This window comes from Lemur catta, chromosome 1, assembly GCF_020740605.2.
Source record: "Lemur catta isolate mLemCat1 chromosome 1, mLemCat1.pri, whole genome shotgun sequence".
NCBI lineage: Eukaryota > Metazoa > Chordata > Mammalia > Primates > Lemuridae > Lemur > Lemur catta.
In genome coordinates this window covers 130,072,811-130,100,053 of record NC_059128.1, presented here as the reverse complement: position 1 = coordinate 130,100,053, position 27,243 = coordinate 130,072,811, and the positions used below count along the sequence as shown (strand labels likewise).

The 27,243-nt window shown below is 37.3% G+C and overlaps 1 protein-coding gene across 1 annotated transcript in view; it reads right to left on the bottom strand.

Annotated features, from left to right (window-relative positions):
* Nucleotides 1-27,243, bottom strand: part of MRC1 (mannose receptor C-type 1) — an 80,821-nt gene that overhangs the window by 17,768 nt on the left and 35,810 nt on the right. The window contains exons 8-21 of the mRNA XM_045534233.1: nt 26,838-26,995; nt 25,168-25,278; nt 19,581-19,696; nt 16,897-17,045; nt 14,078-14,277; nt 11,774-11,901; nt 11,217-11,304; nt 9,907-10,051; nt 8,255-8,296; nt 6,897-7,060; nt 5,774-5,841; nt 4,425-4,525; nt 3,586-3,728; nt 2,737-2,851 (exon numbers count right to left, since the gene is read on the bottom strand). Of these exons, the coding sequence (XP_045390189.1) occupies nt 2,737-2,851; nt 3,586-3,728; nt 4,425-4,525; nt 5,774-5,841; nt 6,897-7,060; nt 8,255-8,296; nt 9,907-10,051; nt 11,217-11,304; nt 11,774-11,901; nt 14,078-14,277; nt 16,897-17,045; nt 19,581-19,696; nt 25,168-25,278; nt 26,838-26,995 (1,728 nt within the window). The remainder of the gene's footprint in view (nt 1-2,736; nt 2,852-3,585; nt 3,729-4,424; nt 4,526-5,773; nt 5,842-6,896; nt 7,061-8,254; nt 8,297-9,906; nt 10,052-11,216; nt 11,305-11,773; nt 11,902-14,077; nt 14,278-16,896; nt 17,046-19,580; nt 19,697-25,167; nt 25,279-26,837; nt 26,996-27,243) is intronic.

Genomic DNA, 27,243 nt, shown 5'->3' with positions numbered 1-27,243 from the left:
GTTATCGCTTGAGCCTTGGACTTTGGTAAGTCTCTTAACAATAAAAGTCTAGATTTTATCTAGGCCACTGCAGACAGTCCTGCAAGTTGCACCCTGCCTAAGGACATCAGGTCAAGAGAACCAAAGAAAACTGAAGTCCCTCCCAAGCCCCAGTGTGAATTTTTTGCATCCCAGTCTGGGTGCTGGTTTCCCCCTATCGTGTAGGACGTGGCATATTTTTCTATTCATAAAAAGTCATCATATGGGCTAGCGCTGTCCTGCTTCTATAAATAAGAGAATCTGATTCTAATAACTAGAAAAGAAAAGGCTCTTACCCCAGAAAAGTTCTGAAAAACAAAAATTGTTTTTCAATACAAGAAGCATTAGGCTATAAAATGATCAATATCTCGGATTGCCAAACCAAGAGTTACCCAACTGGGATTCCTCCTGGGCGGGTGACCCCTAGAGATCAGTGGCTACGCTGAGTGTGCTTGAACCCAGGGGGCCATCTCAATGCTAAAGGGCTCACATCATTGGGTGACAATATTGAACAAATATGGCTTCTTGCTTCCAGTCAACTCTGGGGCAGAGAGGATGGCGGCGAACACCTAAAAGCCATAAAAGGTTTAATTGTCCATGTTCCCCTCCCTTTTCCTTAGCCCACCTCCACGCCTCCCACAGGAGCTGCCTTCTGGGGCCAACACCAGTTCCCCAGCCATTGGCTTCTAGGCAGATGAGCACCTACCTATTCTATAGAACAACAATTTGCAAACGTGTATGCTTAAATACGAAATGGAATGACTGAGCACTTGTGGTTACTAACAGAAAATGCAAAAGAGAAGTCCACAGAGATAAAATTATCTGTCCATTCATGAACAAACAACTCCATGGACGAGCCATGGCTATACGCTTACTCTTTCTGTAGCATAGAAAAGGCAGCAGCCACCCTGCTTAGAGATTCCCATTTTTCTCAATTAACTAAAAATTTAATAAAAAAACAAAAACTTTTCTTTGGACATTTTTAGAGAGAGAAGAACATGGGTAGATATTTATTTTGGTTTTATTTTGTTTCCAAAATAAGATCAGAACTTTTGCCATGTCCCCCGACTTGAAAGGAAATATGGAAACGCTCTACCTGCCAACATTCAGCGCTGACTTCTTCTCTGCCAACAACCACAATAAGAATTCAACAACGTGTGCCTGTTTTGCCAGGAATAATGTTATTTTATCTGAAAATTGTTTCCTTCTGCACATCTCTATTATCCAGGTTCAATTCTGTTATGCCAGGAATCAGCACTTTGCGGTTAAGAGAGGAAATCAATGATTGTCTTTCTCTGCTGGGTAAGCCAAGCCCCAAATGAGGTAGACAGAGAAATGCTAACTTTGTATTCTCGTATTGCGTCCTATGGTTTGACCCTTTTCTTTCAGTGCCTGGCAAGTTGCTCAACTTGTCACAAGTCCTCGGTGAGAAGCTTGGTTGATTTATTGTACAGCATGTCCTAAGTGAGCACATGGTGGCATCTATAGAGTGAAATAAACATTTTGGTGGAGCACCCACCGTGCAGGTTGCTAGTGTCTTTTTTCTTTTTTGTATTGTTTGAGTCACATCAGTTTTTAGTAAATGATTTTGGAAGTTGAAGAATCTCAAAACCAAAAGACAGCTTAGGAATGTTTAGTCCGCATCTCTCCTACAACATCCTCATAAACAATGAACAACGATGGAGCACCTTTGATGCTAAGTGCCAGCCAATATATGTGATCCTATAGCATCCGTCTGAGTACCTTCCAGGTTAAGCATTTTCACAGCCCTTTAGAAACCTCACCTCCATCACAAGGCAGTTCTGTTTCCTAATTTTAAGCCTAAATCCATTTCCCTGTAACTGCCACTCATTGGTTCCAGGTCTTCCTCCTGGGGCCACAGAGGCTAATCCTTCAAAGCCCACGTTCTCTCTTTTCCAGGCTGTATAACCTGAGGCTCTTTCAATCATTATTTTCTTGCAGTGGTGTCCAAACCTTTCATCAGTTTTTTCTGAATCTCCTGCACTTGGTGGTCAACGTCCTCCTTACAGCGCAAGTCACAATTTAACCTAATACCTATTGCAGTGAAGGCAGCCCCGAAAAGACCATGCAAAAGTGGTAAGTACCTTTCTTTTGACAACACTATAATGAATTTTACTATCTGCTATATAGATATGGAAAATTTTTCTCCTTCATAGCTCCGGCTTATCCTTATGGTTTAGCAAAAATTTCTCCTCCATTTGTCCAAAGTTTACATCTAAAATGTCAGTTTTATTTTATGACAAGTTATATGATCAAGTGACTAGAAGGGCAGTAAATGGGAAATCGGTGATTTTTCATCTTATTCTTAGACATACTCTTCTTTGGCTCTTTGGGGAGAAAGAGGGTGGGATTTAAACTGGACAGACCTAGGTTTGATTCCCAACTCCACTGCTAACGGGGCAAGCTCCTTGACTCACAGCTCTCTGAACACAATTTCCTCATTCACAAAAGGGAGTGCTAGTACCTGTCCCATAGTTTTTCTGACAACAGAAAGAGACTTTATATAAAAAGCCCAGCATGGTGCCTACAACTGAACTAAATCAAAATAGTTTTCAGTGTTTGATTTTTTTTTCCACCCATTCCTAGTTTTTACTCCGGAGAAAATAAAAGAATCGTTTACTGTCAGCAATATGCTACCATTTGATGGGCAACATTACATATTTCAATGCACCATTGATTGCAGAATGGCCTGCATACCTTGCTCTTTTTCATTTTGTATGGATGCCAGATTTCCTCCAAACCCTATGCAAGCTTTTCGTGCCTCTTGCCAATTTTTTCTTTCTTCTTCGGCAAATCCAAAGATTTTGAAACACTGAGATGAAAGGAAAAAGAAAAAAAAAATGAGTGTTAACCAAAGATAATAAAGTGCAGAAATCAAAATTAATCATGAAGATTACGGACGGCTACATATAAAATTTTCTCACAACCAAAGTGAGATTTTAAAAAATGAGGTGAGTTTTATGATCCACAAACATTCTTTGCAAGGTTTGATTCTACCTTGGGATAAAGGGTATAACTATTTGGATAATATCTCAAGTATGCTCTCAATTTTCATAGAAAATTTGTCATGAGAAGCATCACCTATTCTGGTCCAAAATTTTCTAAAGTAACCAGGTAAGCAAAGATTAACTCTAGGCCAGGAGCGGTGGCTCATGCCTGTAATCCTAGCACTCTGGGAGGCCGAGGCGGGAGGATCGCTCAAGGTCAGGAGTTCAAGACCAGCCTGAGCAAAAGTGAGACCTCATCTCTACTAAAAATAGAAAGAAATTATCTGGACAACTAAAAATATATATAAAAAAAATTAGCCGGGCATGGTGGCACATGCCTGTAGTCCCAACTACTCGGGAGGCTGAGGCAGGAGGATTGCTTGAACCCAGGAGTTTGAGGTTGCTGTGAGCTAGGCTGACGCCACAGCACTCTAACCTGGGCAACAGAACCAGATTCTGTCTCAAAAAAAAAAAAAAAAGATTAACTCTAAGCTGAAAGATTTGCTTTGTCATTCTCCAGATTGATCAATGCCGAGACTGCAACTCATTCTCCAAGTACCTTGTTATTGTAAAACTTCCAACCGTCCTTACAACCCGAGGGGACCGAGGGTGTGGTGGGCATCGCCGTGGCATTGATGCTGCTGTTATGTCGCTGACAAATGAAGGCGTTCGGATAACCACAGTTAATATCATTCCAGAACCCTGGCAAAGAACAGAATCGTTCAATTAGATTCCCATGTTTAGGTTCAAAAACACTCTTTTTCAAAAATGTATTTATAAGAATTCTCAAAAATTACTGAGACTGTATTCAAAGTTTATTTTTACATAAGTGACTAGACGAATGCATGCAGTCCTTTTGCTCTTTCACTTAAACTAATAAAAGTTCCACTTTATAGAGAGCTTTCTATGAACCAAGCATGTACTTGGTTTTACAGATATGTTATCTAAATAGTGATAACTAATAATAATCTCAAAATACCTAAACTATATACACCAAGTATCTGCGTAGTATTTTAGGTGTCATTATCTCATTTTATCTCCTCAATGACAGGTACAGTCTGTCATTATTCACATTTTATGGAATAAAAAGGAGCTGAAAAGAGAGATAAAGGAGGTAGATAAACATATTCTGGATATTTTCCTGAAATCAGAACATGAAAAATGTTTCATAATTTGAGGACCAAGAAGATTGACTATACCATTTATCAGTGTAAATGTTAAGCATCTATGCTCCTGACAAATTGAATGGGTTATGCCTGCTAAAATTAGAATTCTCCTTTATTCTCTTTTCTTATCCTGCCTGGCTTAAGTGCACAACTTGCTACTTTCAGCCTAGGGATGTAGGAAATGACACATCACACCACGAAGCAAATTCAAGAATATCTGTGTATCGTCTACCTGAATTTGAATACATGGTTACACAGTTTTCATCCTCATTTGCAAAATTGGGTTCCCCTGTGGCCCAAGACACATAATCCACCTTGCTTCCATCCATCCAGCTGGAAAAGAAAGTTCAGGCATTTTGCAACAATCCAATCATTAGAACAATTGGCTACAGTCTACCGGTGGGAAATGATAATTCAATCCAAAAGAAGAAATGTAGAGAGAATGGTGAGAAAACCCCAAATGCCTGGGTGTTTGGTGTGTCCCCTGGCACTGTGCTCTTCGTGGCAACCCTGATGTCTTGGCTAGTCTTTCTTCTTTTCCCTCCCTGGAAGAAACTACCTTTAGCCCTGAAGTGGGAGAAGAAACAGAGATCTCAATTGCTCTGGAAGTGAGTCAGAAACAAAAATCCTCCCACAATCCTCCTCGGGCATGATTCCCACAACACAAAACCACCCACGGAGAGGTAGAGGACCTAGAATTTCTCATTAGGCCCATTCTCTGATTCTGATGTTTACTCTGGTTTCTTGTACGGGAGGTGGGCTGATGCTTATTTTCACAAATTTTAGAACTTCAGAGACTGTGAGAGTTGGCAGGGGACCATAAGATCATTGAATTTGACCTTTTCATTTTAAAGATGATAAAATGGGGGCTTGTCCAAAGGAACATGAAACATTTCCTCTTCTTTAAAGATAGTAACCTTGAGTTTATGTCTCTATTGCTGCTCAAGGATGGCAATAAAGTCCTCCAGAATATATGTGGTTAAAATATCTGTGCATGAGCCAGGGAGACAGAGCTGTTCTTCAAACTCAGAAGAACATATGTATTAATGAACAAGGAAAGTAACCCCCCTAATGTACTAATTTCTTCACTCTCATAGCTTTTCCTAGTTCCTATATCTAATGGAAAAGAATCCAATCATTCTTTTAAAGGGGAAGTATTTCATGCAATTGAAAAAGTACTTTATAGTGCTGCTAACACAATGAATGGTGCCAAGAAAACCCAAAAAGGATCTTCGGTTCTAGGCACCAAGGTTAGTCCAGATGGGATCATAAGTATTTAAATAAATTCATTATTCATATTTAGTAGATTATTTACTGACAGAGGATGACATCCAAAAACAAAGGCAGGTGAAGTTTTGTAAGATTAAATCCAATTTTGAGTCGTTAGTTTGAAATTTGTAGTGTTGAAAATATTTAATAAGATTATTTTAAATTATTTTTAATTTTTTTAAAGATGCTTTGTAGATGGGGAATGCTATAGGATTTTTTAAATGCAATTCTACAAAGCAAAAGACTCAGAATAACTCAGGTATTTATCAGATCACTATCCCCGGCAAAGTTATTTTAGCTTTATTTACTTACGTAAACTTTTTATCGAAGCTGATCGATAAGCCAATAAAATATGCTTCCTGTGCATCATTTCTATTTACCTGAAACATGGAAGTTTACAGATAGTTCAATTTATAATCATATAATCAGCAAGTTCTTACACAAAACCTATATATTCACAAGGCAGCCTATTCGAAACCTTTTCTAAAGAGGAATTCATGCAGAGATGTTGTCTATTCTACATCATGTTTTTCATAGAAATAAAAAGAAAAATATGTGCACAACTAAACAACGTGCATTTATAAAGCAAATATCTTAAGCCATTCTCTATAATATTAAATGCCTATAGTAGTTAGGTTGTTGATGACATTCTCTAAAAAAAAAGTAGTCAGTTGGGATTATGCATGAAAGAAAAGACTTTATATACATATAAAGTAAAATTCATGTATATGTACACACACATGCAATTCATATAAATGTATGTATTTTTCAATATTGGGGAATATCCCGAAAATTTTAAAGCAAGGTGTATCCATAAAGATGATGATGAGTAAGACTACACTCTAGAGCCTTTATGATCAAACAAATTTTTATTCTTTCAGTACTGATCAACTTATTTTTTGCTGCTATCTCTCTTATCTCCTTCCTAGCAATGAGGAGGCCAGACAGATTTTTAATCAGAAAGATACAGAGCCAAACACTCTTGGAAAGAAGAAATTATACCTTCAGTGATAGCTGGCAATTTTGTTATAACCAAGAAAAAATTTTATATGAATAATCAGGCTGTACTAGCTGTTAGCTAGCAATTTGGTCTAACTAAGCCAGATTTTTAATTAATAATCAAGCTGTATGATACACAAAGCATCCAGGATTGACACAGAACAACTAGTTTAGAATTATAATCTTTGCAATTCTCAAATTAGCGAACTCAAAGCCATCGAATGTTTCTGGGTTCTGTGATTCTGCACTAAATATTCAAACAATAAGTCATGATTTCTGTGAAGGCCTCCTCCTTCCCTGAAATTCACATCTTTACCTCTGACTTCAAGAGGTGCAAATTCAGCGCATAATTAGAAACTGTGCCACAGGGCACCAACTGTAGACACAATGTTTATCAAACATTACTGTTCCGTTCTTAAATTAATCATGTTCTTACATATTTCCACAGAAACTTCTTTTCACTTTCACTTCGAATAGAAACAAGATCTCCAAAATTCCTCTTGCAAAATGCTCGCGCATTGTCCATGGTTTCTTTCTCTTTGCTAAAATAATACTGGTAGTCTTTGTAAATAACCCACCCATCTTCAGTGACTGGTGGATCTGAGAAATTAATGAGAAAAGGTGATGAATTTTACTTAGACAAATTCAAAGATCTGGTCTCTATAGCACACAAAAGCGAAAAAGACCGAGTAGCTACAGGAGAGAAATCTGCAACTCTGAGAGCCCAGAATCAGCAGAATGTCTATGACAAATACAGACTGAATTGCCTAGGGCCAAATATCCACTTTCTGCCAATCTTGTAAAAATTACCCACTTTTTCTTCCCAACTAAGTCCTCGTGTGGCAAGGACTAATATGGTAGCGTAGATGGGAGGGTGCAAATACGTGCACCCATGATGTTCTAGATCCAAGAACCGGGAACTACAAAAAGCAGATTTCACCCCAACATAAGAAAGAATGTCTAGCAGATGGATTTGGTTGCTTCAGGAAAAATTGGAAAATCTAGAAATTCACTTATCAGGAGGGCTCCCAAGGCCTTTTCCAAACCATAGGATTCTATGGTTCTGTGCTATAGGGTTGAATAAAGGCCCCCAAAGATAACCAGGTCCTGATCCCTGGAACCTGTGAATGTCATCTTATATGGAAGAAGGGACTTTGTAGATGTGATCACATTAGGGAGCGTGAGATGAAGAGATTATCATGGATTATCTAGATAGGGGCTACATGTAATGACAAATGTCTTTCTAGTGGGAGGCAGGGGGAGATTTGACTATATGAGAAGCTGGCAACGTGACCACTGAAACAAGATGCTACATTGCTGCTTTCGACGCTGGAGGAAAGGGCTGTGAGCCAATGAATGCAAGGACAGCAGCTCTACAAGTTAGCAAAGGCAAGGACACGAGTTCTCCCTTAGGGCCTCTGGAGGCAGCATGGCCCTGCTGACATCTGGATTTCAGTTCAGGGAAACTGATTTCAGATTTCTGACTCCCAGAACTGTCATGTGTGTTATTTGAAGCCACCAAGTTCATGGCAATTGTTACAGCAGCCTTTGCAAACTAACACGTGCTGAAGGAGGAGAAGCCTGGGCCCTTGGATTGGACTCATGAACCATTGAGAAGTTGTGTTAACACGCTTCATGGTTGTGCCTATGAGCTGAAGTTTCATCACGAGATTCTCAAAGGTATTAAGAACTTGTGCCCTCCACCTTCTTAGGGGATGTAATTTTTGCACTGAGAAAGGAAGGAAGGAATAAAGGGCTATCAATACAGAGATCAGAAAATAAGAAAACACCTACTGTCTTGAGGAGCTGGTGTTGGCTCAGGTTTTGGTGTTTCTCCTGTAAAACAAGAGAGTATTAGATATAAAATGTGCTTGAACATCTGCTATTACATATCCTTCTATTTTCACTGCTTTCATGGGCCAATATTGCTAAAAACTTGACCATTTCTTTTATTTTTTTCGCTTCCCTTTCTCTCTCCAATTAATCGTGTTGTAGAGAAGAGAATGAAAGAAAAGAGAATTAGGAGTTAAAAGTTAAATAAATTAAGTGTAAGAATAGCCACCAGAAATTGGAAGACAGTTTTTAGGCACAAATAGCATCATATAAAAGAAGAATATGAGTTTTAGAACCAGGAAGGCTTGCTTCAAATCCCAAGCCCGGGTTTCAATTATTTAGCCTTAATTTTGTCAGCTACAAAAAGGGATTAGTAATATGTATAAATAGATAAAAGATGAGAGTTATTGGTATGTAGTAGGTGCCCAATAGATGTTAGCTTCCAGGAAGACCTCTTATAATTAGCTGTGAAATTACTTATAATTTGACTATTTGAAACTATGAAATGTGAACTATTGATTTATAAAATACGAAATATGTTTTCTTTAAAGAATCCTATTTTTATTAAATGTGTAGTTTTACTAAAAGTTAAATGAAATATTTTTCTTTCTAAGTAGTTAATGATATATCTGGATTTTACTGGAATCTGACAAAGGAACTCAGATTACCTAGCTTTGGGGTTAACACATTTAACATTTGCAAGAATAGAGCTACTGTTAATAATATTAAATAACACAAAAAGGATACTAGCCATTGGTAGCTAGGAGACCTTTAAAAAACAACTGGCCACCACTGAGTCCTCTATTCTGGAAACTGTGAAAGCAATAATCTAAGCAGAGGAGTCATGGAAATCAGCAAAGCAATAAGGTATCTCTAGCCATAGAGTTGGGACAGTGGCCGAGATTTCCCAACAGCAGAGGGCAATGCAGTTCCATTTATCTGTTTACCATGGAGAAGGCAGATATATGTATTTTGGTGTAAATATTTAGGTTTGTTTGTTTGTTTATTTGAACATTAGAACCTGGATCCTCTGACCTCCATGTCTGACTTAGATACGTGGAACTTTCTGAGTCATCGATAATGACTGATAGCATTCACATTTTTTGACCATCAGTAACACGGTAGGTATAATAGCATCAGGGCCTTACACATGGTGCCTGTTCTTTGTGTTGAACATTTACTTGAGAAATCAATACTTACAATATCCAGACTTGGGGCAACCTTCACCTTATTGATGACTAACAGACAGTCAGAAGGTGAAAATTCCCAAAAAAGAAACTGCATTTTAATTATTCCGCTTACAGTGTAGGACACCCACCCACATCTGCCACTATGGAACCTGGACCGGAATCAGAGCTGCTCGTGGGAACTGTCTGGGAGGACGTGACTCTTGTCCAGGATTTCTGGGTGGTTTTGATCTTCTGTTCCTTTGGAACATTTATCTGTGCTCAGCGACTCCATTCTTATCCTGCGAAACAATGCGCCCTGACAGTTCCCTTATTTTGTTATTTTGCTTTTTTTGTTGTTGTTGTTCTGCTAATAAAGGAAAGATACCAGGGTGCCAGGAGGATCGTTCTTCAGTCTGAGATAAAGGAAAGGACAGGTGATCATACCTTTTCGTATATGGCAAATCCAGTTGTTAAGGTGTTCACAGTTAATATCATTCCAGGACATACCAGGGTCACCTTTCAGCTCACCACAGTATTCAACATTTTGATAATTATTAGGTTCTCCATAAGCCCAGTTTTCATATGAAACCTATATTAGAAACATTAAATTATAACCATCAACCATTGGTCAGTCCAATGCCAGTCGTCTATACAAACAGAAAAAGAAAGACATGTTTGCATTGTTTTATTCATTTACTTTTTATCACAATAGCTTTGCTTTGAAAGCACAGTTCATAAACAGGGGTGGAAAATAAATAGCTTTAATTATATGGAAACTTGTGGAATTGAAGAGTATGCAATTGATTAGTATAAAATTTTCTTTACTTTTATTAAATAGAATGGATCCAAGTGTCACAAAAGTAGGATTCATATGTAGGAAAAGCTCCACTTAGTATTGGGAGTTGCTAAATTTGCAACCCAGTCATAAGGGATAATATTTCAGTGTGTTGTTGGAAGCTTTTTCTTTATTAACTGGGTAGGATAAAGAAATACAAATAATTCTTCATGCAAAAGAAAAAGACCATAAAATATTGCTAACGAAGCTACCAAACTTGGCCAAAACGAAAAGTGGAACCAAATGGAGGCCCTGGTTTAGATCCTTTATGATGGCGTTTTCAATGTGGAATCACAGCCCACAGGGTCTTAGACTAGGCATGATGATATATTTTCCAGAGACATAAGTATAAAATCCAAATATCAACAGAGGCATCAAATAAACCATCTTACCCAAGTGCCTTAAAAAATTGCTGGTGGACTGTGAGAGGAGATAGAACTGAAATTATATAAAATCACTTCCTGTGATGACTAGGGGTTCTAAATATTGCCAGCATGTGCCGTGATCTCTCACTTCTCCATTCCTGAGAATGGAGAAGTCTGACAAAGCCTAATGTTTGTAAATGGGAATATCAAAAATGTTTCCAGTTCTACTGATCTGTAAGTTTTTAAGAAGTTTACCTGCATACCAATTTTGCATGGCAGAATGAAGATATTATTTTATATAAACTAGTGGAATGAGCTTTCATTCTAATTTTTTTTTGATCCAGTCAACTATGGCTATGCCTTGAATGACTAAGAGAACTAAACTGGGTTGGGGGCAGGATGCTGATCCTAAAATAGCATTTATTTCACATAGAAAAATGTCTCTAGTTATTGCAATGACATGTCTTACTAAAAGTTTGGATTAACCCAAAAGATAACATCAAAATAAATACATAATAAAGTATGAAAATGATATATGAAGTCAAATTACTCACGGGAGAACCATCACTCCAAGTAAAGCCCTCTGAAGGACTTCCGTATGTCAGTCCCAACCAAAACAGTTCATGGTAGCTTCCACTAGTCCTGCAATAACCAAAACATAAAGAAAACATGTGCTATAGCACGAAACAAGTTCAGTAACCTCCAAAACATAAATTAGTGGTGACATAAGTAAAGAGATTTCATGACCAAATACAATTTCTGCTATAGATGTTCATTTTGGTTCAACCCATAAATATCCTAAAAATGGGCTGCTACTTGAGAATAAATAATTGCAAAGCATCAAAAGATTGTCATTCATTCGCTCATTCACATAACAAATACGTACTGAGTGTCTTGTACTTTTACAGAGCAATTCATCACAGAATTTACACCTGTAAAATTAAAGGATGTGGAAGTGAAACTAGATCAAAAAGGGCCCATGGAGTTGGAAGATGATACAGTTTCTTAAAGTAGCCTTCTGAGCCAAGAATTTCATAACTATAAGAATTTTCTCCACATTACTAGCACAAATAGGTAAAAGAAAGGAGCATCAGGTAGAGAAGATACTTACGTTATCAACCGCCATATTGTTTGCTGTTCCTCTTTACTGTTGATACTGGCCAGGTCTCCCCCCAGAGCTCTACAGAAATCTCGGGATTCAAACCATGTTTTCTTCTCATGTTTTCCTTTTGCAAACAACTAAAGATGATATGGTTTCAGAAATTATTTTACACTTCATAGCTTGTCAGACCAAGAAAACAATTACTGACTTTTGATGAGATTCCATTTATAGACAAGCAAAACATTGCAATGGCCCAAAACAATGTCATTCTCTGGATTTAAAAATCAATTTGCAAGTGAATATTTCGGTAACAAAACTGGGGGATCATTTTGTTGAGAAAACAAAATTATTATTTAAAATAATAGTATTTCATCGCAGAGGAGAAATTAGATCAAAATCTTAGAAGGTTTAGGCATATGAGTTAGGTACATAGCTCCTGTTGGAAACGAGGTTAAATAAATTGGCTAACTATGAAAAGTGACATTAAAATGAGAAAAAAATGAAAGCAACTTTTGATGCAGAGAAAGTAAACATGAATAAGGAAAATTTTAAGGAAAATAACCTTCCTAAAATTGTATCATAGTTTGTTATCCTGTTTAAATAGTGAATAACCAGGCAGTCTTTCAACACTTTGTTGGTATTGGCCTTTAAAACTGCCTGGTATTTTTCTTTATGGTTGCATATTTTACCTACTGAACACACACAACAACAGACACTCCTTGGGCAGGATATGTTACATGCTAAACTACATTTAATAGATTATGTAATTTAGGGACTATGTCATATTGTCCAGACAACTGTAAGCAGAACAGTGAAATGCAATCAACATTGACAGCCTGGGACACACCTACCAGTATGCAAACAGTAAGGAGTTAATCGTGGCCACTGACTTTTATAATTTTCATTCACTATTTCTTGTGAGTCATGGATCCCACCTCATAGGTTTGTGAAAAAAGGGACTTTTGGACTATGGACTCTGGTTGCCCCAGTTGTCATCAAACCACCCTACACAACCTGCACCTCGTCCCTAACTTAATTTGATCTACCTGGAAAAAGGTGTCTTGAGCAAGTATCCACATAAGCAACTCCCAAGACTCCTATGAGCACTTCCACTTGCTAGACTGTGACAGATTTAATTTTTTAAAATAAATTTACTATCACCTGGATGTTATTAATAATTCTCACATCTTAATACCTACAAAGGTGGTCTATATATTCCCAAACAAACTCTACCTGAGCACCTCTAAAACTGCATAATTTCTAGTGAGGTGCATATTTGATTTGTTGAACATCCCCCTGGATATTCTCTCTGCTGGAACCCCTTGTTCACTTCCCAGCTCTGGATAATTCTGTTGCTTCTTTCAAAAAAACTGCCACCAAATCTCCATAGCCAACCACCCTTAGGCAAAGGGCTGTGGCTAGGATAATTCTAGCCTTCGTGTAGTAACTCAAAAGTTCCCAGAGGTAACAATAAAATACCTGATGTCCTTTGTGTTAGTCCTCAAATAATCCATTTACAAATCTCTCCTGTCTTGGCCAGATACAACCCCTTCTATGCAAATTATGTTTTCAGCCCTGACTAGCCAAGCTGGACTGAACAGCTCTTGGATCTCTATTGGTGTTAGTGGGAGTCATAGCTCAGCCGGCCATACTCTTCTTGAAAGAGAAAAGACTAAACACCCTCACCCTGACACAATTCATCAGCCTTGCCAGGCTTGCTTACAAGAAAATGAATGGCCCAACTTAGAAATGTATAAAATAATAGAACATTGAATTGTCATTTGATGGGCACTGCAAAGCTATGTTTTATCAATAAATCAGAAAAAAAATGGAGCATTCTCTCTAGAATGTGTATGTGGCATTATTGCAGATGAGTTTATCCATTAAGTTAGCTAAAATCTGGGCTCTACAAGCATGGCCAAAATGCAATGCAAGAGGATAGCACGAGGGGGCACAGAAATTTCCATCAAGATGAAAAGAATTTAAAACCCAGACCAGACCTTGAAAGCCAGGGGGAAAGGAGGGGAGCAGGGAGGGAATGATAGTGGCTGAGCAGGTGAGGAAAGATGCCTGTGAGTTGAGTTTGAGTGGTTGGTTGTGTTTGTGGTCTACATGCAACTGGTCATTAATGTCCAATCAAGGAGCTCTTCAAAAACGACTGACGCCCAGGTCAATACAATCAGAATTTCTACAGGTGGAGCTTGGGTAGCTGTGTTTTGGTTTTAGTGTTTGTTTTTTCAGTCCTTAGGTGATGCTTTATTTAGGCTGAAGCATATTCCAAGTCCTTTTACTAGCTTCATAATTCATACTCACCTTGAAACACAAGCTTGTTTTGCTGGTGGTACCCCAGTCCTCCGGGCATTTGGGTTCGGGAGTTGTGGTGGGCTCTGGTGGGCGAGTCACTCCTTCTGCCCAGTGCTTGCACACAAACTTTGCCTTTTCGTCACATTTCAGAACATCCCATAAGCCCCCTGCAATCCCGGTTTTCATGGCAACGCACCCTGCCTTTCGCCCTGTATTAAATACATAAAGTAGAATTCACTCAACAGGTGTTTGCTGAAGGTCCCCCGTACTCACAGAAGAGAGTTCCAAAGTCTGCACGTGGTGGGGACAGGCAGAGAGTCCCACCTTGTAGCATTTGTCAATTGCTTTGTGCTATTTTGAACCATGTTTGCCTTTTATTTGTGTGGTTTGCACCCCCAGCTGAATTATGATCTCAAATGTAGAGGGGTTGATAAACTTTTGTATTTCTAACACCTTGGCAGAGTGCCCCACCCACATTTCATCATGTAGTGAGGTCATATTTTTGTATTATCAAATTTATTATATGGTAAAAACAGTAGTTTAATATTTCTCTCCTTTCCTTTCTTCTTTCCTTCCTTCTCTCCTTCCTTCCTTCCTTTCCTTTCTCTATCTCCCTTTCTTCCTCCTTCCCTTCCTTCCTTCCTTCCTTTCTTTCATCTCCCTTTCTTCCTCCTTCCCTTCCTTCCTTCCTTTCTTCCTTTTTTAATTCTTTTTTTTTTCTTTGAGTTAACACATTTTCTTTACTTGTTTTTGTATCCATGTGATTGTAAAAAAGCAAACAGTGCTAATGGCCCCTTTTTTTAATTCTTTAAGATACTTTTCTTCCCCTTCCACATATGCCTCCCAGGACCAAAGTTCTTCCGGGACTTCAAAATGAGTCACCCCTGAGCTAGAGAATTAGGTAAGTTACTCAACCACTCTGAACTTGCTTCCTCCTCTTAAAAGGCAAAGGTATGACCTACCTTACACAGCTGTGAGGAATGCCAGCTTTAATGAACAAAGAAATAAAACAAAATGAGGAATGTGATAAGCTTAATAGTTTATAATTCTGTTTCACAGTTGGAGTTATTTCCAAGTAGTAGTAATTAACGAAGAGCGTTGAAAACATCAGGATTCCTTGCTGCTAAGATGAGGTCATTTTTTTATTAGTAGTAGTCTTTTAAAGGACAGTAAGGGCTTAGAGTCCTTCTCAAAGTTCTGGAAAGGGACATTTGTTTTGGAATGTTTTCTCTGAAGTCTCTGATTTCCTGACACCCCAAGAGTTTGCTCCGACTCCTGTGATGGTTGCCTTTGCAGTACTGAGTAGAAACCTGGTAACTCTGGAAAAGATGACACCTGAGGTTGCCACCTCCCGGAGGTCCAGATTCAGTTCAGCTCAGACCAGGGCTCCTGACCCGCTCCTCCTGAACTTGTACCCTCATCCAAAGAGGTCAGCCTTCCTCAAAATGGAACCACCGTCCTACCATCAAGGATATACCATAACAATGGTTGCAACTGAGCTGTGGCTCCAATTTGATCCATTTTTATTCCCCAGGGACATTCCAAGGTTAACCTCTCAGAATCCCACTACTGAATGAGCAACAGTGGGCAAAATTAAGCAGTTTCATCCAGAGAGTAAGACTGACCAACCCTACCAATATCAAAAAAAAAAAAAAAAGCACACACTCAGCTCTTAATATACTATCCAGTTATTTTAAAAAATGAACCGAAATCTTACCATTTTTCAGAAAGTTCAATAATTTAATAAACTATAATCACACAATCCAGATTATTGATCTGTTTTCCTTATTGAAAGCTGACAATGCAAATTAAAATAACTCCGGAAGATTAGGATGTATTGGGCCAGGTAGTAAGTTCATATACTTGAGCTATTATTCCTTTTTTAGTTTTTTATGCAGGTACAATGTGATATTTGCTATAAAGGATGTTGACTTTTCTATGTGTTGTCATACTGAATAATGTCATATGCTAGTGATACCAGTGCATAAAGGAGGCAAAGAATCTTTCAAAGTCTATTTCAGAAACAACTTGCAACATCGTACTAGAAAAGTCAAGTCAAAATTTACGGGGAGGCAGGGTGTTGCCAGTTCAAACAACACAGATTTGGGAATTACACAGATTAGTCTAAATCCATGCTTGGAAGCCTTCTCATCACATAAATTTTCTGACTCCCAGTTTCCACTTCTTGTAAATGAAGATATTCAGACTTAAAGAACTCAACCGGGTGGCACATGCAAGATATTGAAATAATGAGTTCCACAAGAGCACAATCTTTTGTTCCACCACCCAAGCACACTAATATTTCAATTCATAGTTGCACTGAAAGGTTTTATATCCATTTAATATAGGTTTAAGTTTTCAGAAATGAGTTAGCCATTTGGAAGTTTGTGGTCATTTAGAATTTCATAAATAGTTTTCAAGTAGACCAGTATCAGATAACCTAGCAGTATTTTCTTTCTTTTTTTCCTTAGAACACTGCAAACTCATTGGGAAAGAAAGAAAGGAAAGAAAGAAAAGAAAGAAAGGAAGGAAGGAAGGAAAGAAAGAAAAAAGAAAAAGAAAGGAAGGAAGGAAGGGAGGAAGGAAGGGAGGGAGGAAGGAAGGAAGGAAAGAAAGAAGAAAGAAAGAGAGAGAGAGAGAGAGAGAGACAGACAGAGACAGAAAGAAAAGAAAAGAAAAGAAAAGAAAAGAAAAGAAAAGAAAAGAAAAGAAAAGAAAAGGAAGAACAAAAAGATATATATAAAATGCTACCAAAAGTACAATCAATTTACAGTCTATTTGGAAAGGTATACAGATGGCAATTGAAATCCTCCAAACACTGCACATACCTGGCATATCTGAATTCCAGTGGGTAAACTGAACATCTTCCTCAATGGTCCACTGAAAGGTCCCTTTGTTTTGTATATCTGAAAGTCCTGTCCAAAAATATCTTTCAGGCCTTAATCCAACCAAACTAGTCAGGAAGGCTTGTTCATATCTTTAAAAAGAAAAATTAACATGTCGACTAAGTTTTAGAAAGAATTATGTAAATTTATGAAAAGTACCTCAGTCCTATGTTTGAGCTACAATTTAATTAGTAACCCAAACATATTGCATTATATTTATATGCCATTTAAATTATATAAATTTTCACAAGGGAAATGTGAGCTTATGAAGGAGAAATACTATATAGCTCAGCAAATAAAATCATTCAAATATACTCAAGCCATTTCTCTCTAGTCCTCGCTTTCCTCTTTGCCTAGCCTTAAATTTAAGAGAATTTTGAAAACACAAAGGAGAAAACTATAGCATTTTAAAATATGTTCTTTAAAAAATAAATCCATTTTTCAAATAGGCCAAATGCCCTACTCAATGCTTGATTTAGCAAGTTAAGGGATAGTAACATTATTAAAAACAATACAAATAAAATAATCTACATGGATTTCCCCCTCAATTTTGCTCTTATATCTCAGCTCTGAAATAAAAGAGAAAATTATCAAGAAATGTAGAGAAACAGAGGTTTAATCTCTAGAAAGAACAGGAAGCAGAATCATGAATTCCAGCACATTCTCTCCCTTGGGATTCTCCCTTTGGCATAATCTGGTAACCATATGAGTCGTTTGGCAAGGCACCCAAAGTTTGTCTTCACTGACACACATAAAACCATGTAGGCAGCAACACAGGCAAAAGTCTCTCTTTTGAGCAAAAGAAAAAATGGTGCCCAAAGTTCCCAGGCACAAAGAGAGCTGTAGATGGCTCCAGAAAGAGCAGAAAGGGAACACAGAGCAACCTAACAATAACAGAACATTTATCTGACCATAGTCTGAATAATTTCATTCCCTAAACAGAACCAAAAAAATTAAAAGTTCCAAACTCAATTTAGTTTTCTTAAATGTCTGAAACCACATTTAACAACAGCGTTAGTGAGCTACTGAATATAAACATCATAGAAGACACATAAAGAAAAACAAATATAAAATATTAGTGAAATCTTGTACATAGTATTCCAATAGACCAAAAGATCAATTATAGAAGAGACCAGTGTATGACCCCATAGTATTTAAAGAAGGGCAGTTCACCTCTCTTGTTATAACATAAAAAGGATCTATGCTCTGATTTTCAGATGTTAGCATTATATCAGGATGCTATGATGTATTAGACATTTCATTATAATTATACATGAAAGCAGGATGTGGGTTGAAATATGTTTCTTTCATAAGGACTATGCAAATATTATGACAACTGTCATTTTCACCAAAGTATTTTTAATATCAATAGTATCTCCTACATTTTTATTGGGTCTGCTTTGAAAGGCTAATAAATATAACTTATTATATTAAAACAACAATTTTTTACCTCTTTACTGTAAATGAAATGGATAGTTTAAAGGTCTTTTTTATCTATAATGGGTATTTTTTAAATTTCAAAATTGTTTTATTTCAACAGATTTGGGGGGTACAAGTGGTTTTTTGTTACATGAATAAATTGGATATAGCAGTGGAGTCAGGGCTTTTAACGTACCTGTCACATGAATAGTGTACATTTTACCCAATACATAATTTTTAAGCCCAAACCACCCTCACCCTCCCTACTTCTGAGTCTCCAGAGTCTATTATATCACTTTATATTAAAACTATTTTTAATTTTCTTCTGCGCCTAATCCAGGGCTTTGCAAAGAGTAGGTAAAGAATAAATAAATCTATCTTTAAAAGAGATGGGACCCTAAAAGTCAAAAGTTATATAGAAACTTCTAAGTCCATGTGATTTTTCTTGACCTCTGAATCTAGTAACCTAGCAAAACAAAGAAAAGAATGGAAAGAATGAATTATTCAGTAAATCTTTCTGCCCTCTTTTTTGGTAGAGGGAATGGTAAAGATACAAAAGTAGGATTTTGAGCTGGCAACTTATACTTACTATTCCTGCTTTAAAATTTTTGACAGATAGTAGAACAGAAAAAAGTTAGAACTATAAACTACATTTACTAAATTATTATTAATAAACTCTTCTGAATACTGATTTTTATAGTACTAAAAGTAGCATAACAGTTTATAATGTTTGCAATGAAGAATCCAAATAAGGATATTATTTTTAATGCTGCTACCTTTACAATCCACACCTCCAGATCACACATAATTTACTGAGCAATTTAGAGTATGCTGATACTTAGGCTTTTCTGAAAATTTTTCACTATTTGACATATTTGAAAATAAAATTAAGGCCAGGCATGGTGGCTCATGCCTATAATCCTAGCACTTTGGGAGGCCAAGGCAGGAGGATTGCTGAGGTCAGGAGTTCAAGACCAGCCTGAGCAAGAGTGAGACCCCATCTCTACAAAAAACAGAAAAATGAGCCAGATGTGGTGGGGCACACCTGTAGTCCCAGCTACTGAGGAGGCTGAGGCAGGAGGACTGCTTGAGCCCAGGAGTTTGAGGTTGCAGTGAGCTACGATGATGTCACTGCACTCTAGTCCAGGCAAGAGAGTGAGACTCTGTCTCAAAATAAATAAATAAATAAAATTAAAATAGTTACATACCTGTCTTCAATAGTCGTTAAGTAAGCCTTCTCACTTTTACAGGTTTCGTTTGCTTCTGTAAATGTTGACAGTGTGTGTCCAATCAAGTAGCAGTAAAACCCATGTCTTTTCCAGCCCTATTAATGTTGTCAAGCAAAGAAGAAACAAGCAGATTATCATGCATATTTATTAGGAAATATCATTTTAATGATTCTTCTATCATGAAACATATTGATGAATAATAGAAATGTCAAAAGAACACAAATCTGAAGAATTGGAAACGCAATGAAAATTATCCATATAAATGAATAAAGAAAGCGGTAGTGCGTTGTTCCTCAGATGACAAATCATAATATGATACATGATGGGAGGGCAATCATTCTCTCCACTTCTGCTGCATTTTCCAGTGAAAACTGCTCATGAAATGTTCACTGAGGAACTGAACAGATTGGCTAAGATTTCAGCTTTAGAGTAAGTAACCACAAGAAACAATTTGGGGAATAGCAATCCTAGTTGCCTACTGAAGCACACAGTAGATGATGAATGTAAAGCTATATTATCTGGTCATAAGAGGGCATTTATTAAACTCTGAGCAATAGGATTTGGTATGTTTCCTTTCCCATACTTCAAATACACAGAAATGCTAAATAAAAACATAACAATAAAGTAAAAATCCATATTTGAGTTTGAAAGGAAGAAGCAGAAATCTTCCAGTTACCAAAAATAAGTAAAATGCTAAAAGCTGAATGGAAAATGCATACACTGAGGTTATCATTGCCCAGGGGTTTATCAGATCTAAATTAAGGTCCCAGGGGCTGTGGTAGAATGTGATATTTGGCCTTTGGCCCACCTGAGGCAAGGAGTTGGAACTGAGGTTCTTATATAAAGATGATCCCACTTAAGGGTACCCCTTCTGTGAAAGGAGAACTAGAATACTCTACCCACAGAACCAGGAAATGACAGAATCTTGTCTTCTGGGGTTCTAAGTGCCAGGAAAAAACTCTTCTGTTTGAAATAAATGTCAAGTCTGTGCCACAGATAGGTGACAGTTCCAACCTTACACTATCCACATTGTGTGATAATCCACAGCCAAAATATTAAAGTAATACTTTATCTACAAAAGGGGAATCTCTTAAGCACTCAAAGAAGTAGAACGCAAAACCATACAACAGAAATATTTCCACAAACCAGATCGTGTGAGATTATGACGTTTGGGGGTAGGGATGGGAATGGAGATGGGAACTAACTCACAATCAAAAATTACAAAACACATGAGAAAATGTCCAATTTTAGGGAAGATTCAACAACTTAACATAATAAAACCCTCTGAAATCATAAACATAAATATGTTTGAGATGATTTAGTGACAAAAATAAAAATATAGCTAATAGCAAAGGATCAAAATACTATGCACAAAGAACAGAAGGATATGAACCAAAAAATAGAATTTCTAGAAAAAAAAATAGTAATGAAGTTAAAAACTCAATGGTCAGATTAATATAGTAAACAGGGTTTCAGAGAGATTTAGTAAATTAGATGAATATAGCACAGAAAGAGATCAAAATACGAAAAGAGGTTAAAAACACATTGATAGAAAACAAAGACAATAGAACGAGAAGGTTGAACATTGACCTAAGTTTCAGAAGCTGTGAATAAAATTAATAACTAATAATTTTCAAAAAATTGAAAGATAGCTATGAATCCTCAAAAAGAAGAATCACACTAAGGACCAAAGGGAACAAATGAAATAATTCCAAATCTAGACACATTGTCATAAACCTGTAGAATGCCAAAGACAACAAGAAGGTCTTAAAGTCAACCAGAGGCAAGATAGAATTCCCACTTAGAAACAGAATTAGTGTGAGAACAGGAATTCCGGTGGCAAAAATAAGAGCAAGAAGAAATGTATAAATTGCTGTCAGAAAATAGTTGTCAATCTAGAATTCTAAACTGCCTTAGCTGAGCTATTATTCAGGGTGAGGATAAATTTAAGACATTTACAAACAAAAACAGAGAGTTTTCTATTCCCAGATCCCCAGCGAAAGAAGTAATAAAAGATTTATCTTGGAAAGAAGGGATTTTAACTCAGGAGGAATGAGTGAGCTAAAATTCTATTGACCAAAGAAATTGATATATGCCTTAGTAAATCCAGGTCTAATGGCCTATAGTAATAGCAATGATAATTAATTGGAAGGTGGGAGGCTTCAAGAATGGAATAGGAATAATATAGGAATAAGTTAACTGTATCATGTCAATGCCAATTCCTTTGTTGTGATAATGTCCTATCATTTGATAAAATATTATCATTGGAGGAAGCTGGATGGATGATAACAGGGGAACTCTACTATTTTTGCAACTTCTTGTGAGTCTACCATTATTTCAAAATATAAAGTTTAAAAAATGTTTCAGTAGAATAATAATGTTCCTTTTGTTCAGGCAGCAGATAGAGATATTAACTTTAATTTCATCAAGTCAGGAATGCATGTTAAAAATGTAAGTTGATTGGCCAGGCATTGTGCCTTATGCCTGTAATCCTAGTACTTTGGGAGGCCAAGGTGAGAGCATCACTGGAGGCCAGGAGTTCGAGACCAGCCTGAGCAACACGGTGAGAGTCTTGTCTCTACAAAAAATGGAAAAATTAGCCAGGTGTGGTGGTGCGTGCCTGTAGTCCCAACTACTCAAGAGACTGAGGCAGGAGGATCGCTTGAGCCCAGGAGATTGAGGTTGCAGTGAGCTATGATGATGTCACACTGCACTTTAGCCCAGGCAACAGAGCAAGACCCTGTCTCAAAAATACACATATATGTTGAACTATTTAAAAAATAGAAGTAGAAGGTATAGTTCCCAAACCTGTAGAGGGGGAAAATGGGATAAAGATTACTTAACAGGACCAATTGAATGCAGGAAAAGAAGAAAAAAGAAAGCAGAGAGTGATAAACAAAATAAAGCCAAAACAGGATGGTAGAAATAAATCTAAATGTATCATCATTAGGAAAAACAAATTTAAACTCATTTGCCAGTTAAAAGCCAGAGATTCTCTAATTAGATTAAAAATAAAAACACAGATATATATTTACAAGAGACATTTCTAAAATGTAATGGCATAGCTATATCACTATTAGATAAAATCAACTTTATGGTAAGAAAAGGCATTATTAGGAAGGAAGACAATAATTACATAATAATTAAGGGAACAATTCATCAGAAAGATACAATAACACAGCCTCTAAGTATACAAGGCAAAAATTGACAGAATTACAAGGAGAATATTTTGTCAAGCAGATAAAATTAGTAAGAATGTAGAATATCTGGATAATACCATTGCTAAATTTTATCTATTCAACATAGATAGACCCTGTACCCAATAATCACAGAACATTCTGCTGAAGCACACGTGGCATATTTACAGATACTGATGATGAACTAGGCCATAAAGAAAATCTCAACAAATAATGAAAAAAAAAGTTTTATATGATCACAATATAGAGAAATTAAAATCAAGACCATCTCCCCGAACATTTAGAAACTAAAAAACAAAACAAAATTCTACCACCAAAAATCATTACCACCAAAACCACCACCACTGCCAACACACACACACACACACACACACACACACATCTAAATAATTCATGGGTCAAAAAAATCTTAATGGAAATCAAAATATTTTGGATTGTACCCTAATAAAAACACTGCATAAAACCTGGTGGGCTGATCCATGGTTTCAAGTCCATCTTTTTTCTTTCTGTAAACATTTTGAAACACATTTATTTTAATATCATATCTATTAATTTCCCCATCTGAAGATCCTGGTGGTCTATTTTGTAATTTTGGGTTTCACACTCATCTGTGAGGTTCCCACAGCCTGGACAATGGAACTTGTTTATAATGAGGACTCACATTTGCATCTGGTCAGGCATCCTAAAGTGTTAGCAACTCAGGACCCACCACTTTATGTTAATTTCTTGGGTTAGGGTCCCCCACACTGGTAGTACCGAATTGAAAATTGAATCCCAGATCTGTGTGACAGCAGACCTGTGCTTTTTGAATTATCAGGAAGACCCCCCCCCCCATCACGGGCCTTGTTATCTTCCTTTGCTGGTAAGTGGATTTTTTTTTCCTAGTCTTCCTAACCCTTTGAGGAAGTCCCTGCCTAGAGCAAGTGTTTTTAAACTGGCCAAATTATGTAATCTCTCTGTGCTTCAGTTTCCTCTTATTTCTAATCAGGACTATTTATCCTGCAAATTCACTAGAACGAACATAATAATAACTGTACTTGATAAACGGTTGCTGTTATTTTCCCATTTTGATTATTATCATCCTAATGATGACATTGGATTTTTATCAAGATTGAAGATGTGCGATCATTAATAGAACAAGATAAAACTTAGATTGGTTAAGTAAAAGCAATAAAAATTTAAGGATGTTTATTATTTTGGAAAGTTACAATAATATGCAATCTCTTGGATATGAATATCATTAGGCAAAGAATATGTAAATCTACTGGTAATGAAATAAAGTACAGTGGTTTATGGGCAGGAGACCTAGGTTCTATTCTTACTTCTGTTGACTATAAGAAAGTTATACAGTTTCTCTAGGCTGAAGTTTCCAGAATACAAGAATTGGAAGAAGAATTTTGATAATCTCTAATCTCCTTCATATCTCTAACATGCTATGATTTTCTTCTATCTGCTCTATTTTTCTCTATGGCTTATTTATATAGTACCACATTATGTCTCATGAATTTTCAGTCTTCTGGTGTTTTGTTATAAGATTATGTGACCACAACACAACACTCTTGGAAAGAGAATTCATTTCTACTTCATTTTTATTCAAGAGAAGTGAGAAAGGACAAAAGGGGAACAAGAGCCACTCAGCAATCAACAGGAAAATGATAACCCTACACCCTGTACTTTTGTAGTTTCCTTACGCTTTTAAACATTATTTTACAGAGACCATTGACCTTATCCTCAGAGAAGCATAAAAGACATGCGGGGAGGTGTTGCTGTCACCCAGGTGAGGTTGAAGCACTGTAGGCTTGTGTGACTATTTTAATTTAACTGAGTTACTGTGGGTCTTAGCTGGAGTCTGAACTTCCTGCCTCTAATTTATATGATCTACTAAGGAGAACGCCACCAGACGAAAGCTAATCAGGCATATTATAAACATGGAAAAAAATGAGTAAGGATAGTTTGCTATCAACAACTTGAAGTTATCTACTAGAAATATCCCTGAGCACCCACAGGATCATAGGCTGCCAAACCTGGATGGCATCTGTCACCCATAACCTGCCTTCATCTGGTGAACCTCCCGGGGCTCTAGGGGATGTGTGATTTTATTCCCTGTTTTCTCTCTTGCAATTCCCACGACATTCCAAGAGGAGCCATTGGCCATGAGTAGTAGCCCCATATTAACTGTAGAGAATTCCCAAAGAAATATTTAGGGAGAATAGTGATATCCAACACTTACAAGAAATCATTGAAGGTTTTAGACACAGCTGAAACATTTGGCTATTGCAATAACAAAGCACTTTCACATATAAAAATAAAACCAACTGTATCAAAGAATATTTGCTGATCCTCAATCATTGTGTACATCGTGTACTCACTTTCCGGCAGCCTGTTTCGACTTCCACTATTCCTGGAGCTTGAGTTTGTGATTTCGTCTTGCAGATGTAGCCAAGGGGCCGCTCGCAGGCCCGATCTGCCCAGTACCCGTCCTTCAGAAGGCAGAGAGAAAAACATAAGGGATTACCAGTTTGGGGACATCGACGCTACGTTCTTGTCATTGAGCCTCAGAGAAGGAAAATGAAAATTCAAGATTATTAAAGGGAAAATGGCATCTACAGAAAGGTAAGGTAAACTGATGTTTTACAAGTAAACAGTACATTTGACTTTGGCTACAAAGATGTAAAAAGAGATTGTAGCCCCAATATGATTTTGTATCTTAGATGTCCAAGCCACTCTTCAGAGTGGTCCAGAGAGAAACTAAAAATGCTTGTAAGTCCTTAGATAATGGTGCTCACAGTTCTGAGCAGTCAGTTCTGTCTTCAAGTAAACCAAGTACATATACACCATTCAGAAACAACTCCCTTGCCCAGTACACCAAAGTTGAAAACAACCCTGAAACCAGAGTCACCTTTCCTTCCTTCTTCCAACTTCTACTGATGAAGGTTCTCCTGGTTCTAAGTCTCAACATTCCACTTTGTTTCAGATTCTACCTTCTCCCGCTTCCTTAGAGATTTCACATTAATGTTATCCCTCCTCTCCTTCCCTTAACTGCTAAATGTCTTGAAAAATGTTTTCTGTATTGTCTGACTGTAATTCCTCGTCCCTCACATGGTCTCAACCCACTGCAACCTGGTACTCAAGGCTTCAGCCAGACTAATATTTACAAATTGCAAATTTAGTCTTGCCGCTCCCGAGATAATTCACATTTCTTGAACCTCAACGCTAATGCTCCTATTCACCCCTTCTGCCTCTAACCCCACGCTTTCAGCCAAACTGTCCTTTCATCTCCTCCCAAGCATAAGATGCTCTCTGGTTCCTTCTGCCTACTCTTTGCATAATTAACACGTACTCGTTTCTTAAACGTTCAATCAATCACAATAAAAGCAACCACAGTGACAAAAATAGTAGCCAATATTTATTGACCAATAAACTTGGGGCAGGAACTGTCCACGATATATGCATTAACCCATTTAATACTCATATCCACAGGCGAGCTGGGCATCGTTCTTGTCCCCATTTTGCAAATGAGGGAATAAGTCACAAAGCAAACCTAGCCTCTTAACCACTATGTTTATTGTTCATGAACAAAAGATAATTTGACAATAGTCTTCAGTTGCTAAGGTCATACTTAAATCATGGAAGCAATCATTTCACATGACACCTCCACGTAACCTGAAAAAATAAATGTAGCTTTCCAGATAGATACTCCAGGCTGTGGAACCCAGAACAGTTCTAACTATTGTACATCCACTCAGATCAACCAGCCAAAGGTGGAACTAAATCCGCATGCATATTATTAATAGTTATGGGTCAACATCATCCTTGAATCAAAAGTTTCTGTCCATTGCCTTTGTGGTCCTGTTGAAAATTTGACTTTGCTAGACAATTGAGAGAGACTCAACAAATTGAATGTGAATTTAGTGCGACTTTGATCCATGTCAATTTACATAGAATAAAAACAATCTACACAAACATGCATAATTAAAGTGGGACAGAAGGAAAAATCTCCTGTGACTTTTCTAATTATCAGCCATTCAGGTGACCTTACCTTGCCTTTCATCACCACACAGTCCTCCTGCCGGTTGTTCTCATGGCTTGGTTCTCCACGAAGCCATTTGGTGAATGTCACAGGGGTCCCATCACTCCACTCAAAGTACATTTGGATCTTGATGTCATTTAAGCCAATCCACAACTCATCATTTGGCTCTAAACAGGAAGAAAAACCCAAAAGTAGTATATACAAAGGTTGCTTTCCACAAGTCAGGAGGGCATCAGGAAGGGAAGGCATTCTGCTTTATCAGTAGGAGTCTACTTCCTTGAAATTATCACTATCATAATCTCGAATGTCACTCTGAGTCCATAATGCTACATAGAGACTTAGATGCCAACCATATTGTATGTTGTCACTTTTACATTGTGTAATGTATTCTTTACATTGTGAATGTAACTGTATT